The sequence below is a fragment of the Nelusetta ayraudi genome, unplaced genomic scaffold, assembly GCF_046127955.1.
Source record: "Nelusetta ayraudi isolate G7.1 ecotype Tasmania unplaced genomic scaffold, CSIRO-AGI_Nayr_v1 ptg000031l, whole genome shotgun sequence".
In the NCBI taxonomy this organism is placed as follows: domain Eukaryota; kingdom Metazoa; phylum Chordata; class Actinopteri; order Tetraodontiformes; family Monacanthidae; genus Nelusetta; species Nelusetta ayraudi.
This window is the reverse complement of record NW_027466081.1, coordinates 2,696,967-2,713,083: the sequence shown is the minus strand read 5'-3', so window position 1 is coordinate 2,713,083 and position 16,117 is coordinate 2,696,967. Positions and strand designations below refer to the sequence as shown.

At 45.9% G+C, this 16,117-nt stretch overlaps 1 protein-coding gene across 2 annotated transcripts in view; it reads left to right on the top strand.

The window, feature by feature from the left end:
• cntnap5a (contactin associated protein family member 5a) overlaps positions 1–16,117 on the top strand; it is a 146,062-nt gene that overhangs the window by 113,311 nt on the left and 16,634 nt on the right. For both annotated transcript variants that reach the window (XM_076030853.1, XM_076030854.1), the window contains exons 18-20: positions 4,232–4,471; positions 7,184–7,411; positions 10,995–11,128. In XM_076030853.1, coding sequence (XP_075886968.1) covers positions 4,232–4,471; positions 7,184–7,411; positions 10,995–11,128 — 602 coding nt within the window. The remainder of the gene's footprint in view (positions 1–4,231; positions 4,472–7,183; positions 7,412–10,994; positions 11,129–16,117) is intronic.

Sequence of the window (16,117 nt, the reverse complement as noted above, 5' to 3'; positions counted from 1 at the left end):
TATTTATACTTCCGGTTGCACATTGTTTACTTGTTTACCTTTACTTTTTACTTATTCTGTAGTTTGTTTTTGTTTTTTTGACCTAAGTAGTGGGATAGACAAAAACCGGAGTCAAATTCCTTGTTTGGCATGCACAAACTTGGCCAATGAAGCTGATTCTGATTCTGATTCTGAAGAAGTTAAAGGACTAATGCCACAAATCGGAGGTGGTGAAAAGGATTCTCATCCTTGTATGAAGCTGAAATCTTCCAATAATGTTGAATGGTCACATGATACAGCAGCAATACCAGTATTTATTGAATGGATATCATCGTTATTATTATTACTAGTAGCTGTAGCACATGTCATTCGAATGATTTTTCGCGTTCTTTTAAAAAGAAAATCAAAGAGTCTCTGTCACGTGTCCTCGTCTGCTATTGGTCCATCGAACACAAACATCAATTCAATATAAAACTCCCTATAAACGAGACCCAGCCGAGACTTTCGTCCGCAGCTCGGCTCACCGTCACACGTGACGAGCCGAACTCCGTTTTTTGGCTCCGCCTTCGCTCTTTAATTCCCTCCCGGGTTCGCCGGCTCACCGCCTCCTCTCGGCGGGAGCGCGGCAATAATTACAGTTACGAGAATGAAGCCCTGCCAACGTTCATTTGTCCTGCGACTCTTGCGCAAATATGGACTTAAGGAAAGAGGAATCTGGAAGCTGGCGCGAGGCAGCCCAGTGTTTCATCACAGCTGCGGCCCCGGAGCACGAGACAGCTCTCCCCTCCCTCCCTCCTTCCCTCCCTCCCCTGCATCCCCCACAACCTCCTCCCCTCCACCCCTCCACCCCTCCACCCCCAACTCTACCACCATCTGACATTTTAATGTCTCCTCAATAATACAGCCTGCCTCTGGAGGGGACAGCGACACCATTAGAAAGTCTGTTTCTTTCATGTGTTCTCCATTTCAGGCACAAAGCTCGCCGCAGTTAATGGATCATTTACTTTAAGAAATAATTCATCAGCCCAAAATGACAAATGGAAGCGATAATCCTCGGCGGGGGCCTTGGAAAAACTTGTCATTAGCGGGAGATTTAATTGTTTCATGAGATGGCACAAAGGTGCCGTTATTGCGGCATAAAACGCTTTGCAGTTTTAATGAAGGAAACATGGTTAGCATGGTTGTATGATAATGTCGGTTATAAAAATTTGAAAAAAGGAAGAGAAAAAAAAACGCTTTCGCCGGCACTTTAAAACCGATGACTCGTTCGGAAAGCGTGGATGATTTGGCGGAGAGGGGGGGGGGGAGCGACTTTTAATTAGATTGTGTTAAATGAGAAGTGGGAATTTAGAACAAAAGACTGCGTTATTAATGCGTTTAAAGCAGAAATAACGTCTCGGGCTCCGGATCAGAGCGTGGTTTGTGTTTAATTACCTTACATGGGATTACATCAGCCAGCCAGCGTTATGCCACACCTCCTGCGGTGGCGCCACACAGCTTCAAAATAACAATAGTTTCCCACAGCACGTATGATGTAAGGCGCCTTTTAATGCTGCCTGACGGAGGAGGCTCCTGATGGATAATGGAACGCTGGGGAGCGCCGCACACACAGATGAATGTTTAATCCCTCACTTACTTGGATTATCGCGTCGGATTGTCGCTGGTGAAAATGAACGCGCGGCAGGCCTGCAGAACACACAATTACTTTATATATCGCAGGTATTCAAATATTTGAATTGTCTTTATATTTACATGTAACTTAGTATGCACATATGTGTTTTTTGTGGGTTTTCAGCGATTGGTGCCTACATTTCTTCACAGCGCACGCACTGTAAATGATGCCAATGTCACAGTTTGTCTTTGTTTCGCAAAAAAAAAAAAATTTTGATATAAAATAACACAAATCAGACTCTAAATTGCTGAGTATCAATGAAATTTCTTTACGTGTAAACAGAGACTTGCAATATAACTCATGCGCCCGTCCAACAGAAAAGCGATGAGTCAGCTTGACCTTTTTTTTTTTTTTTTTTTTAGCGCCGTTTAGTCTTTCACCTCAGACAAGTGGCGTTACAAATGCCTGGATTCTGAAAGACGGCTCTCCGTGGTTGTATATGTAACCTGCTCAGAGCCTGCCAAGTGTTTGATGAGAGCCACTCAACAGCTGTATGACATCTCGGTACCTTTAACTGTGATGGGAGCGTCTATAATTAGATTTTGGTCCACAAAAGGTCAGTTCTGTATGTTTGAAGTGCTTAATCTGCACAATGTGAAATTGAAAGGATTTGGAGTGTATGGTTCATGTCTTTCATGCAATGTTCGTGGCACTGTAAGTTGTATTTCCAACAGAATTGAAACATCCACAGCCACACCTTTCATCAAAGTACTAGTTTCACAGGCGAAGCCGCGTCTCCGTTTTCAGAATTAACGAGTAGGAATGATGTAGCCGCTTGGAGAAGGCAGCCATCCAAATCACCGCCGTGGGCGCGCCTCGATTTGGGAGGGTTAATGCATGCAGGCTCCGTCGGAAGACGCCGGCGCTATTTGGCTTCTGCCCTCATTCCAGACACAATGATAAATCACAGGCAAATGAGCGCAATACCTTTCAATCCAAAAGGTCTTAATCTCCCACCTCGGTGAAGTATAATTCACCAGCTGTCAGCCGGCTGCGTTTTCCTGCACTTTAATGAATGTGCATCTGAATGTTGATGCCTTTTGCTGTCTGGTTTTGGGATTTGTTTCTTTCCTTGTTGTTGTTTTTTCCAACCCGTGGTGCTTCTACTTTGGGCGGATTTTGTGCAATAATCAAAGGAAACTATTGTATCAGGATTGCAAAGTTCAAAACCTAGCGTGCAAGCACAAAACGTCCGAGACGTATCCATCCATCAATTCATCCATTCATCCATCCATCCATCCATCCATCCATCCATCAGTCCATCCATCAATTCATCCATTCATCCATGTATCCATCCATCATTCATCCATGTATCCATCCATCAATTCATCCATTCATCCATGTATCCATCCATCATTCATCCATCCATCCATCCATTCATCCATGTATCCATCCATCAATTCATCCATCCATCTATCAATTCATCCATTCATCCATCCATCCATCAATTCATCCATTCATCCATCCATGTATCCATCCATCAATTCATCCATTCATCCATCCATCCATCATTCATCCATGTATCCATCCATCAATTCATCAATTCATCCGTCCATCCATCAATTCATCCATTCATCCATGTATCCATCCATCAATTCATCCATCCATCCATCCATTCATCCATGTATGCATCCATCAATTCATCCATCCATCTATCAATTCATCCATTCATCCATCCATCCATCCATCCATCAATTCATCCATTCATCCATCCATCAATTCATCCATCCATCCATCCATCAATTCATCCATCCATCCATCAGTTCATCCATCCATCCATCCATCCATCCATCTATCCATCAATTCATCCATCCATCACTTGGAGCTAAAGTTGTGTTATATACTGCACAAATTGCAAGTTCACCCACTTTCACATCCTTTTGCTCAATAAAGAGTTTCCAATCAGCCTAATATATAAATTAATGAATTCTTTTTAGACTAATTAACTAATTGTCTTTAAAGAGAAACTCGAGATAATGCTGATACAGGGAGATAAGTATGTAAATAGGAGTCAAGTTTGCTAAAGAAGAAGGATTTGGCTGCAAGTTGGATAGCAAGAAATCTGTGAGAAGAGACGGAATAAGAAAATAGAACTAGAAAAAAATAGTTGAAACTTGAAAAATTTCCATCCTTTTAAATTTTTAGCCCGGCAAATGATCCAGCTCACCTTTTTGCAGTCAGTTGAAATGAATGAACACATAGAGCATTATAGGTGGTTTTTGCTGACGGGGCACTTGAGCTCATTTGACAGTAGGCTGGAGGTGGGGGGGGGGGGAGTGGAGTGGAGTAGCCTGGGAACCAGTGGTCCAGTCTATTACGTCCTCTATTTAGCGTCACTGAGGCTCAGCGCCTGTAAGTGCCCGGCAGACGCGGCCCAGATCCGCGGCGGAATTAAGTCAATGTTTGCCGTAAATCCTCATCAGCCCTGAAAGGGAATCGCGATTAAAAAGTCATCAAAGCGGCGTCTTTGAGCGGGAGCGCCGGTGTCAAATGTGACTAAGCGCCGCTTTCTCCTCTCTCTCTCCCTCTCTCTCTCTCTCTCCCAACCCCGCACCCGACCCGACTCCTCGGCGGCCTCAGGGGGAACGGCGTCCCAGCAGAGAGGCTTCCTGGGCTGCATCCGCACGCTGACCGTCAACGGCGCCAGCTTCGACCTGGAGGAGCGGGCCAAGATGACGCCGGGCGTCAGCCCCGGCTGCCCGGGCTACTGCAGCGGCTCCAGCAGCCTGTGCCACAACAGGGGGCGCTGCATCGAGAAGAGCAACGGCTACGTGTGCGACTGCTCCCAGTCGGCCTACGGGGGCGCCACGTGCAACCAAGGTGAGGCGGCGACCGCGGCGGTGGCGCAGCCGGGCGGGGGGGTGGGGGTGGGGGGGGGAGGTGTGACGCTTAAAGCAATTCATTTCCAATAGATTAATGGTGATTACAGCGAGCAAATAATCAATCAAGCCCAAGGTTATTCCATTACGGCCACTCAACCAAAATGCGGAGTAATGCGAGAGGCGATTAATACTTGTCCTGACACCAGACTCCGGCACCATTTAAAATGCATTAGGCCAAATTATCTCCCCCGCAGTATGTGGGGAAGCACAATGCAGCAGGAAAGAGCCGAGCGAGGAGAGGAGAGGCTGGGTAAACAGCCGAGGCCAAGAGTTGGAAGACGGAGAGATTAGGAGTCCCGGCCGCGGCCGACGGCCAACCACTCCGCCGCTGTTTGCACACTTCCCTCCCGCTCAGTGTGTCAAATACCAAAGTGAAACCCCCATCCGACCGAGGAGTCGGCTGAACCCGCGGCTGCCTGATTTGGACCTGCCACGTTGATGGTTCCTCATTGCCGTGAGGAATCAGCAGGACCAAGGTTCTTCGGATTAGCGCCAACCGCCACCCTCCTGCCTCGTGTAGGAATATTGTTCCCATCCGCAGTTGGGGCAGGATGACCCCATGAAATTGAAGGTCGGATGCACACTGCAAGAATTTGTTGCGATAATTCCTAATCAGGTTTTATTGCCAGGCAGGTGTGAACATTTATTTAAATTACCTCACGTGACGGAAAGGCAAGGAAAAAAGAAAAATAGAAAATATTTGCACATATATACACACGTACAACATTAGTCATCGAGTATCGTGGATCAAAAATGTAAACTAACCAATCATAATTGACTTAATTATATTACATCATATTACTACGAGAATAAAGTAGTGTACTCATTTTAGAGGATGAAATGTCACTAAAAAATTGTCCGTCGGCGTGTTTGTGAGTGCAAATGGTTGTTTGTCTCTATGCGGCCGTGCGATGGACTGACTTGTCCAGGGTGCCGCCCCATGACAGCTGGGATGGCCTCCAGCAGACCCCTGTGACCCTTTGGTGTAAATCAGCTTGACCCAGACCGCCTCCAAGCAGAGCAGATCTGGGAAGTTATGATTGGATCTTTCAGCCACTCACACTGCAAGATAACCCGAGCAGCATTGAGCTGGTTAAGGTTATAGGTTAATTGTGTAATAGTTGGATTTCTTTGTTTAGAGATAACGGCAACATCGAGGAGCTACATTTACCTTTCACCCTGCCTCTCCCGAGTTTGCCAGTGAACTACGGCGGCCTGCGTACACAAACCTGGATAGCTCGCCCAGCTTCTTCATCATTGGTTTATTTGAGGACCCAAGAGTTCAACCTAAATATGAAACGCGTTGTCAGGGCAGCTGGATTGTCCACACCGGGCTTCCTTAGAAATATAGCTGGGCAAGCTGGCTGCTAACTAGGACCCATGCTCTGTGTATGTTCTCTCATATATATTGTGTGTGTGTACATATACGTATGTATACATGTATATGTATGTATATATATATATATATATATATATATATATATATATATGTGTGTGTGTGTGTGTGTGTGTATATACAAATATATGTGTCTACATATATACACACATGTTTACATATATATCTATGTACACATATACACATATGTGAATATATATATATGTATATATATATATATACATACATACATACATATATACATATATATAAATATGACAACCGTTGTAAGGGTAGGAAAACCAAATTACTTTTATTGTACTGCGAGTATACACTTTCATTAATGTATTTATGGGCAGTATGTTAAGTTAATACCAATATAAAAATTGTAAATCAGGCCAAATATTGCACACTGGACCTTTAACCCTTGGCTTCCTTGGTTGACATCTCCCTCAACCTATTTTTATTGGTTTTTTTTTTTTTTTTCCACCTCGGCGTCAAATCTCAACATCTGCCGCGCTAACCGTCGGCTGAGCCCCGTTTCCTGCGTTTCCTTGACTGTTTCCTGTCAGCCTACCCGCAGAGATCGTTCTCCAAGCAAGTTCCTCGATTCTATCGCTGAGACAACAAGACTCAACAAGTGCGGGGGGCGTGGGGGGTGGGGGGTGGGGGGTGGCATCTGCCTGGAAGCCGGTGCAGGGCGCGCTAAAGAGACCGGAGAAGGCGGGAGGCATTTCAGCCGGCTCCCTCCGCAGGTCGGACGGCTGTAACGCCGGCGGTAAATCTTTACGAGGGTACACAGTAGGTGCGCCCATCCCCGCCGCCGCCCCCCCCCCTCCAATCCCTCTCCCCGCCCTGCCGCCTGCCCGCGGCGCTTCGCATACACACGGCACAGAATGCAAAGACGTGGCTGCGGGGCTGATTACCTAAGACATTGACGTCCCTCCTGGCTGCGCCTGTCGGGCAAACTGCAGTTTTTTGTTTTTTTTTCACCCCCCACTTTTAATTAGGGTGTGTTGATTTTTACCAGCTAACATATTCATTGAGGTATTCATATTATTAGATTTAATGAACGGTGCCTCCGGAGGCAGCGAACTGTGTCTTTTAATCTTCAAAAAAAAAAAAAAATATATATATATATATATATATATAAAAAAAGCTGTTAAAGGTTCCCAACACTGATTTCTTTTTCCCTTCCTTTTATTTTATTTTTTTTTTTCACTCCTTTTTCCACCCGCCTGCATGTGTGTGTCTGTGTGTGTTGTGTGCGCGCAGAGGTGTCGGTGTCCTTCGACATGGAGTCCTCGGTGACCTACACGTTCCAGGAGCCCTTCTCGGTGATGCAGAACCGCAGCTCGCAGGCCTCCAGCGTCTCCACGGAGAGCAGCAGCCGAGCCAGGGAGGACGTGGCCTTCAGCTTCGCCACCTCCCAGCGGCCGGCCATGCTGCTGACCGTCAGCACCTTCAGCCAGCAGTACATCGCCGTCATCCTGGCCAAGAACGGTACGCGCGCGCACCCTCAAAGATTTTAACATATTTGAAATATTACCTCCTCAGTCTGAATATGAATCCATTTTTTTTTATGTAAAAAAAAAAAAAAAAAAAAAATCCCAAAACAAAACAAAAACTGTACGTCCACAACGGGGCATGGGGCCACCCAATACGATAAGATGCTACATTTATTTGAACCATTAACAGTTCGGTCCAAGGATTAACATTCAAGGAAAAAAAAAAAATGGAAATCACACACGCCCGAGGGCAAAATTCAAATCAGGGACAGCAGAGTAAGTTGTCGATCCTTTTTTGGCCCTTTTTTCTGCCGCTGAGTTTAATGACCGAGCAGGATGTTTTCATTTGAGCCCTCACATTTATGGTTCAAATCATTCTCACTTTTGGATCTTTGTTTTTTTCATCCCAGGCTAAGTGAAGCAGCTGCACACAACTGACTGTCCACACAAAAGAAAAATAAAACCAGCATGGCCGTAGAAATGAGCACTTTTAGCCCTCTGTTTACAGCCTCCGGCTAAAACCGGAACTTGAACGTTGGACCTCCCACGTTTGGAAGTAGCGACAAGGCAGCGGAGAGGGCGGAGCCAAAAGCTGGACTCGGGGTGCGGTCACAACTCTGACAGAGGTGTCAGGCGCCTTTGTGACATCATAAAGGGGGCCTGTGACATCAGTAGGGGCCGATTGGGTATCTTAAACCACTCTCTCTGACAAAAGGGAGCAGGCAGAAGAAGTTAAACTTTTCTCATTTTTGTTGAGCTGACAGTTGACCGATTATTGCTTGCAAAAAAAAAAGAAAAGAAGAAGCAAAAACAACGGCAAAGGAGATCCTCGGCGGGTCCTTTAAATCACGGACTGCCTGCACGTATGGGATCAAGCGGTACCTGCAACCTATTTAGCCACGTTTGCGTAGCGTGTGCATTTCCAGCGAGAGTACTCGCAGCTAATTACAAACATCAAAGCGGTGTTGCTTTCCACTTTCATCATGGACTAGTTGCCGTATAAATATCTAATGTTCTTTTAAAAGAGAGGTTCTGCTCTCTGGCAGGGTGATTGCTTAGCACTCAGCAGAAAATTGGAAAAAAGAAAAAAGAAAAAAGAAACGGATGGTCCAGCCTCACCTTCAGTTTAAAAATCCTTTTGCACTTTAAATGAAGGTTGTTTTTTTTTTTTGTTTTTTTTTCTTCAGTTCAAGGCATCTTGAAGGTTGATGGTATAAGCAGACAAAGGAATCAAAACTTTATTTTACCACTTTGAGTCACTGAGCACCGACCTGCGTATCTATTTTGAATTTTAAAACAACATCAAAGTCTTCTGGGGTTTCTTTTTTTTTTTTTTTTTTTTCCCTCCCTCAACCAAGCCTGTTATGCCTGAGGAAAAGAAACACTGCTTTTGAAATAATTGCAATATATATTTTTCCTTCATTCCCTTTTAGATAATTGAAACCAAACAAAAAAAAAAAAAAGAAATGCCCACAGTGACAACAGTTATTTCTGGAAGGTGCCACGCGCGTCAGCGTTCCGTCGCCAAAAAAAACACTCATTTATTTTGTTTGTTTGTTTTTAGCGATCGCTCGACAGTGAAACGATCCAACTTAAAGGTCCCGCATTATGCAAAAATTCCTTTTAGCAAAGTTTTTCAGCAGTCATTTGACACCAAACTCCCCCCCCAACAAAAAAAAAATTAATTAGTTTGCTTACTTGTTTCGCTCAAACCCCTTCAAATAAACTGCTCGCTGAAACAGTCGGCTCTCAAAAATGAACCCTTTGTGATGTCACAAAGTCCATTGAAGCCTCTCCCCAGGTTAGTGACAGCACCCTGCGCCACGTGTCGGCTCCACCGTCTGACACTTAGCCGGCTACTCGTTCATGGTTCAAGCGGTGATGTGTGTAACTAGCTGCAGAATTCCTCGTCAGATGAAAGTCGTGAAATAAGTCATCATGATTGCGATTCACAATTTGATGGCCACGTGTAATCCGACAATTGTCTGTGTCTCTCAGTGAGAAGTAAAACCTTTTACTTATTTTTACTGTATGTTCCCTTTTTCGGAAAGTGTGTGCTAAAGCAAACTGAGGACAAAAACATCCCTCTGTGATGTCACACAAGAGAAGCGTTGTCTCTGTCCCCTGAGGTTACTTGGACCGCTCACAAACGTGTCCAACAAAGCGGTCGTACGTTTCAGAAGGCAACGAAAAGCCAGCGTTTTGGAAGGAGGCTCTAAACAGAGGGCTAAATCTGTGTGCAAATTGCAAAATTTTCACAAGGTAATTGGAAGATCCTAATCTTTTTGTTTGTTTATTTTTATTTATTTATTTTTAACCGAGAGCCGTTACTGACATGACTGTGAGTTTGTGATGCGTAATAACGATGATAACGAGGCTACAGCGTTAGCTCCCAAATTTAAACTGTACTGTCAGAATCACTGTTAGCGCCTCCTTCCCTCACCTCACTAGAACTAACGGGTTTTGGTTTTTTTTCAGTTTCAGTGCCTAAATTGTCCTGATCGAGTCTCTAAGAGTTTATGTGACGTGTTGAAAGACGGAGCGCAGGCGGCTAACGCTACCCGTGGATACGGCTAACGCCTGCGCTGGCGAAACAGCGACAAAGCAGCTAATGAATAGATTCAACGCTTTCACGTCTCTCCTAAAGCGGTGGGGGGGGGGTGAAAAAGGAAAAACCCTCCTATCAACCTCGGCAGGAACACGTTTCTTATCCAATGTCCTTCATTGTCCCGTAGATAAGGCGAACACAATGGCAGGTGGAAGGAGGAGGAGGAGAGAGGAGGGCGGTTCCAGGCGTCCTCGCAAACCGTGTCCAAACATTTTCCTTTTCTCCATGGCGAGAAAAGCTCCTCTAAGCCGCGGCCAAACTCGCCGCGCAACACTTTGAGTGGCACCTTTGTGAGAGCTGCCGCCGCCGCCGCCGCTCCCGCGGCAGCTAATATACTCCTCAGTGTCAGACCCAGAACCCCCTCCACCCTCCACCTCCTCAACCTTCCTCCCCGGGTCCTCAGTAAACACCCGAGGCCAGATGAGGCTCCTCATCTGGCGTATAGGATGCCCCCCCGCACCCTCCCTAACCCCCTCCCCCCCCTTGGAGGATACACAGTGAATCACAACACACAGAACCTCTTCACCTGCGGGTCGGCTAGTCGCATTATTGACCCGGCACCCCCTCGGTTAAAGAAGAAAAAAAAAATGCATATCTCCTGTGACTTTGTGATCCGGCGGAGATTGTCTGCGTGGGAGGAACACTGAGCACATATTGACTCAGCCGGCGCGGGAGTGTGAGGAGCTCCGAGATAGAGATCTCCAAAGGCGATTCGAGGAGTTCACAAGTAGTCGGCTGTGAATAAATAGGCGGCTGTGTCGCTCGGGCAAATGGGTTTGTTCGGCTCTTACGCTCTTGTGATTCTTGTGATTCAGCCGTCAAACTCTCATATGTTTAGCTTAAGTGTTTGCGTCGCGAGGCCAAAGTCCACGGCATCATCGTGCCTCGATTGCAGATTGATTTTGAAACCAGGCGTCTTTCCCTCCCCCCCCCCCCCACCCCCCCTTCCTTCCCCTCACGTGCGTCACAGGGAGCCTGCAGATCTGGTACCACCTGCAGACGGACCGGAACCCCGACGTGTTCAGCCCCGCCCTCAACAACCTGGCGGACGGCCGGCTCCATCGCATCCGCATCCACAGAGTGGGCAGGAACCTTTATGTGCAGGTGAGCGCCGCCCAGCTAGCGCCCAAAAAAGTCTTGCCGATGAGACCGAAACATGACTCGGTTAGGATGTCGAAGTTGTATTTCACCCGCTGAAATATTTCTTTTTTTTGTGTCTACTCGAGCTCACGGGAACGCACCTCACTTTTCCTATTATTTAGTTATTAGCTTATTTTAAAAAATCGCTGCACGGACCCGTTCGACTTCAAAGTGCATGTTCGGCTCACGTTTAAAACAAAGACACATCAGTCCATTGCTCGGTGAATAAAGTCTTTCAAATGACTGCTGGGCCTGTCTTTTTGTTAACATTTGGTTGTGTTCTCGCAATTAGTCCGAGATAGCTACGTGTGACTCATGTAACTCGTTTTCCGAGAAACCAAACGTTCTTGCTAACAAAGATTTTCGCTTCGACGTTAAAACCGGAAAACCAATCGACTATGTTGACCTGCGCTACAAGAAGTATTTCTGTGCCGACAATCAAGATGCTTCCCGAAAATGAAACCCAGATGTCCAAGCAGAAGCTCTGTGTTGTGGCGGACCAGGTAATTGCTATCACGGACGTCCGGCTGACGAGACAGCATGACCCTTTCGTGTCAACATGGCCCAAAATCTCTCTGTCGACTTAATTTATTGTCGTGAACAATTGAGACAGTCGCGAGGCCATAGAGATCTGGACCTTGTGTTTGCAAGGCACACCGGTGAAAATGCACAGCGAGCGGCTCTGGAATAGCTGGTGTGCTGAAGGTGCTCACAGGAAGTGCTCTGAAAGTAGTGGCTAAATCGTAGATGGTAATTGGATGGAAATGCTGCCCAGCACACTTAATCAGATTTACTACAGCCAGCTCAGACAGGTAGCCCGGCTCCAAAGGGGGGCACGTTAGCCAGTCATTAGCGCCTTGTGGCGAGCCGCTCTGCCCCCGCGTTGTTTATCTAAACTGCGTTCACCGTGAAAAAGTGCCATTTAAATGCGCTTTTCTGGTAAATATGCTGCCACTGCAGTTATGCCAGCGTCCGCGCGCCTGTGTCTTTAACCGCGTTTGCAGCTCCTAGCGGACTCTTCCTGCTGCTCTTCTTTCCTTTTTCTTGCCATTTAACCTGGCTGTTTATGGACTCCGTCGGAGAAATTCAAGGCGACTGAAAACACTTTCTGTTCGGCAAGACGGACGGAGTGAAATGCGAGCGATCCAGCTGCCTGCAGACGGCTGTGACCAGCCAGATCAATGTTTAATCCTTATTCGAAATTCTTTTTTTTTTTTTTTTTTTTTCTTCTTTTTTTTAAAGATCTTACCAGCGCTACGCCGATGACCCGGGCCTCTTATGCAGAATCCGTGTTCCAGCGCTTCCCTCCTCGGAGCCGCATTCATATTTATGACATGTTTCTTTGATTCCGGCGATATCGAGCTGCCGCTGATTGTCTCGGCCGCCGCGTATCCGTGTTCTCCCCCAGTCATCGCTCGTTTGAGTCTTGGCAGACGCGTGCGTTTAACGCCGGTGTTAGCTGCCGCTTGCTGCTGCTGCTGCTGCTGCGGAGGCGTGCGGCAGCAAAGTGGTGATTTAGATTTTTTTTTCTCTCTCTCTCTCTCTCTCTCTCTCTCTCTCTCTCACCCTCTCTCCCTCTCTCTCCAGACTACTTCTGAATCCCTCCGAGCTTATTATGTTGCGGGCATTGTGCGCTAGGCAGCTGTCGCTTGTGACCATGTTGTCAGTGGGTGTGAACGCAAAAAAAAAAAAAAAAAAATGAGAAAAGATAAATAACGGAGACATAACTGACAAGCTGCTAACATTTAAGACGTCGGTAAAATTCCGAAGAGCGCGTACTCGGTTTACCGTCGCGACATTTCGACCGGTGCAGCTCGCTGACTGTCAAGAGGATTTTTTTGCCACAATGCTGCGAGCTGATTGGTCGAGACGTTAAATAGGTGCCGTTAGGTTCGGGCAGGTTGCAGACATCGTTTGACAACCCCTAAAACACATTGATGGCGTTTAAAAAACACTTTGAAACGGAGTTTAGCGCTCGCTACAGTCGCTGACCTTTGAACTTGTATTTCATTTTGCCGCCTGCTTGTTTTTTTTCTGTGTCCTTCCCCGAGTTCCGTGGAAGGGCGGCGCAGCAGCGCAGAGTAGCTTTATCAGCTGCTCTCAGTGTTGCGTAGTATGTCAAATGGGGAAAAGAGGCAAGAGCTCAGACCAGGGTTTAGTTGTCGCTGAAACAGTATTGGGAAGGAAAAAAACTGTAGCGTCGGTGTTGCTTGGTTTGATCAGACGGGGACATTTTCTTTTGGAAAGAGCAAAGAATGACAGTAGGACGAAGATTCCAATTCACCATTTTGCCCCTCACCCCGATGCGTTGCCTGTTCCTGTGAAGCCCTTGGTGTCCCAACTCTCATAGAGACGATAGTTGAAGGGTGAAGTGTGATTTTTCAGGGCCGCGCTTCAAACGGAGGGCTGTGAGATTTTTCCCCATTAAAAAAGGGATCCGCTACTCGACGACAGTAACTCGCAAAAGTATTTTTGATAAACTATTAAAATTGGCGAAATTTGTAAGTTTGTTGTCTTAGTTAAATGTTAGCTTGATAATAATTGGTGCTGTTTTCCATAAAAGCTACATCGGAAAAAAAAAATCACTAGTTGACGAAGGTCTCGAAAGTATTCACTTTCTGTGCTTATTTAAAATTGTGGATACTTGTGAGAGAAAAAAAATACTAAAGAAAAAAAAGTTTTTTGTCATTAATGAAAGAATGCATTGCTTTTAAAATTCTGCAAAAAGTAAAATGTTTTGATATAATAATTTGGACTGAACTGACCAGAGGTCAGAGGTTAGAAGTCTTGATGAGCATCTGGATGATTTTTTTTTTTTTTTTTACAGCTTTGCTTGCTCTCAATATTATTTAGTTGTTATTTTTAACTGTAGCTGAACAGTGAGCGCAAAGCCAAGGTACAGGTGCTCTGAGATAATCTCCCTCCGAAACATGATCCAGTTTTACATTTAACTGCACAACATCTTTCTTTGAACAGAATTCCTATCTTCTAAACACAAAAAGTAACAAGTTCGCTTTTACAATGTAAGAAGTAAAAAAGTACAGATACTTGTTGTCAGAAAAAGAAATGCTCAAGTAAAGTAGAGACACCTGAAAAATCTTGTTCAATACAATCAACAAGTCCTTGCACTTCACTACTTCCCGCCCCTGCTCGTTGTCTGTGGCGTCTCGGTGGCTCTCAGACCTATTCCGTAACCTAACTCCACACCTTTGTTTAATGCTCCGTTTGCGACAGTTCTGTATTCCGGCGCGTGTTCGCGTCGCTCTCCCGCCGGTTGACGGCGTGTGACAACCTTTCTGCGGTTCAGCAGCAGCAGCAGCAGCAGCAGCGACTTCTCAGCTTTGTGCCAGGTCAGACTGTCTGCACACGATCGGCTGCAAAACACGTCGTGTCTGCCGCCAGAGAAGCTGTTGACGGCGTCCTTGTTGACTGGATGTCCCAATTCCTCCGGTGAAATCTCAGCCCCCGACCCCATGTGATGGGACTCGGCCTCAAGTGGATCATATGGAGAGTTTTTAGAAACATGGGTATTAGGACGTGAGTCCTCAATGTCCAATTTCTCGGACACTGTTCAGATAAATGCTGCCAAGAACCGCTGCTCGCCATGTGGTCAAAATGTGAAACTGCTGCTTTGACTGACCATAAGATATTTCTATATTAGTCCCACAGTGAGAAAAATCACAGCATTGCAGCAGCAGAGTGGAAAGCGAAACGAATTAGCAGCATAAGTAAAAAACAGACGATGATAAATAGAAAACAAGCAATGCAAACAAGGAATGTAGAAAAATACGAACAATTTAAACACGCAGTTGTGATCACAGTTGATGTGCATCATCTTGCAATCCCAGAGCAAGTCTGGTCTAATGGCACCACTGCTGATTGCAGAGTCTGATGGCTGCAGGAAGGAAGGACCTGCGATAATATTCCGACACACAGAAGGTTTGCCCTTCACAGAGTTTTCTTAATGTTATTTCAGGACCTCCCCTCCCCTTCCCAGCAGATTTGTGAAACATTCCATCTGGCCCGTCATTTTACGTATGGAATGACGGCGTGCCAGTGTAAACAATCCATTCTGGGCCATTTGCATACAAGTTATGGATGCCCTACGGGATCAGGCAGCGTCTTTCTGTCAGAATCCCACCCAGTCCAAGGGAGACGCACCTGATACCTGACCTGATATTGTTACTTCTGGCCTGGAAGTGAACCATTTTCCCATGGTTACACCCTCTTCCTACGCTAATAGGTCGACTTGTAAATGACTATCAAAGGGGCTTTTTGTTCTCACTCATTGGCCCCCCCCCCCCCCGGTCTTTAACGCAAGATATCTAATCCGCCAATCGCGTGGCAACAACCTTATTCGCGTCAACATGTTCAGAATTTGGCGTTAAAAACAAGCTGGAATCTGGGGGTTTCCAATAGAAAAAAAAAAAACCTTTTGATGCACATGAAGAACAATTTGCAAGTTCTCTGGTCGTGGCATAACGCGAGAAGGCCTCGTCTTAACTTTAACTTCAATTTGCAGTAAAGTTAGTTAGGACATGTATGTCGAGGTTGTCCTTTTTTATGATCAGAGGTTACGCAGGGTTGCCGAATTAACTGTGACGTAGCTCCTCGACCCATCAGACGAAAAAGATGAATTTTGTTTCGTCTTGGTCTCAGACCAGCGCTCGTCATGGCCAATGACTACGCTTTACACCGCCTCGTCAGTTACCATCAAATGACTCAACGGAAACATGGCACCGGCCTTTTTATTCACTCAGTAAATTATTTTGATTTGCTGAGCGAACTTTCAAATGGCCATTTTAAATCTACTTGACGACTTATGCAGATGACTAACGAGTGTGCCGCCAACAAACCTCCAGTATCTGCAGTGACTGTGTGAGGCTCCCTCGTCAATGTGGACCAAATGTTTCCAGCACCTTGTTGGAAGAGTCACGGCAGTTATCTGACCTA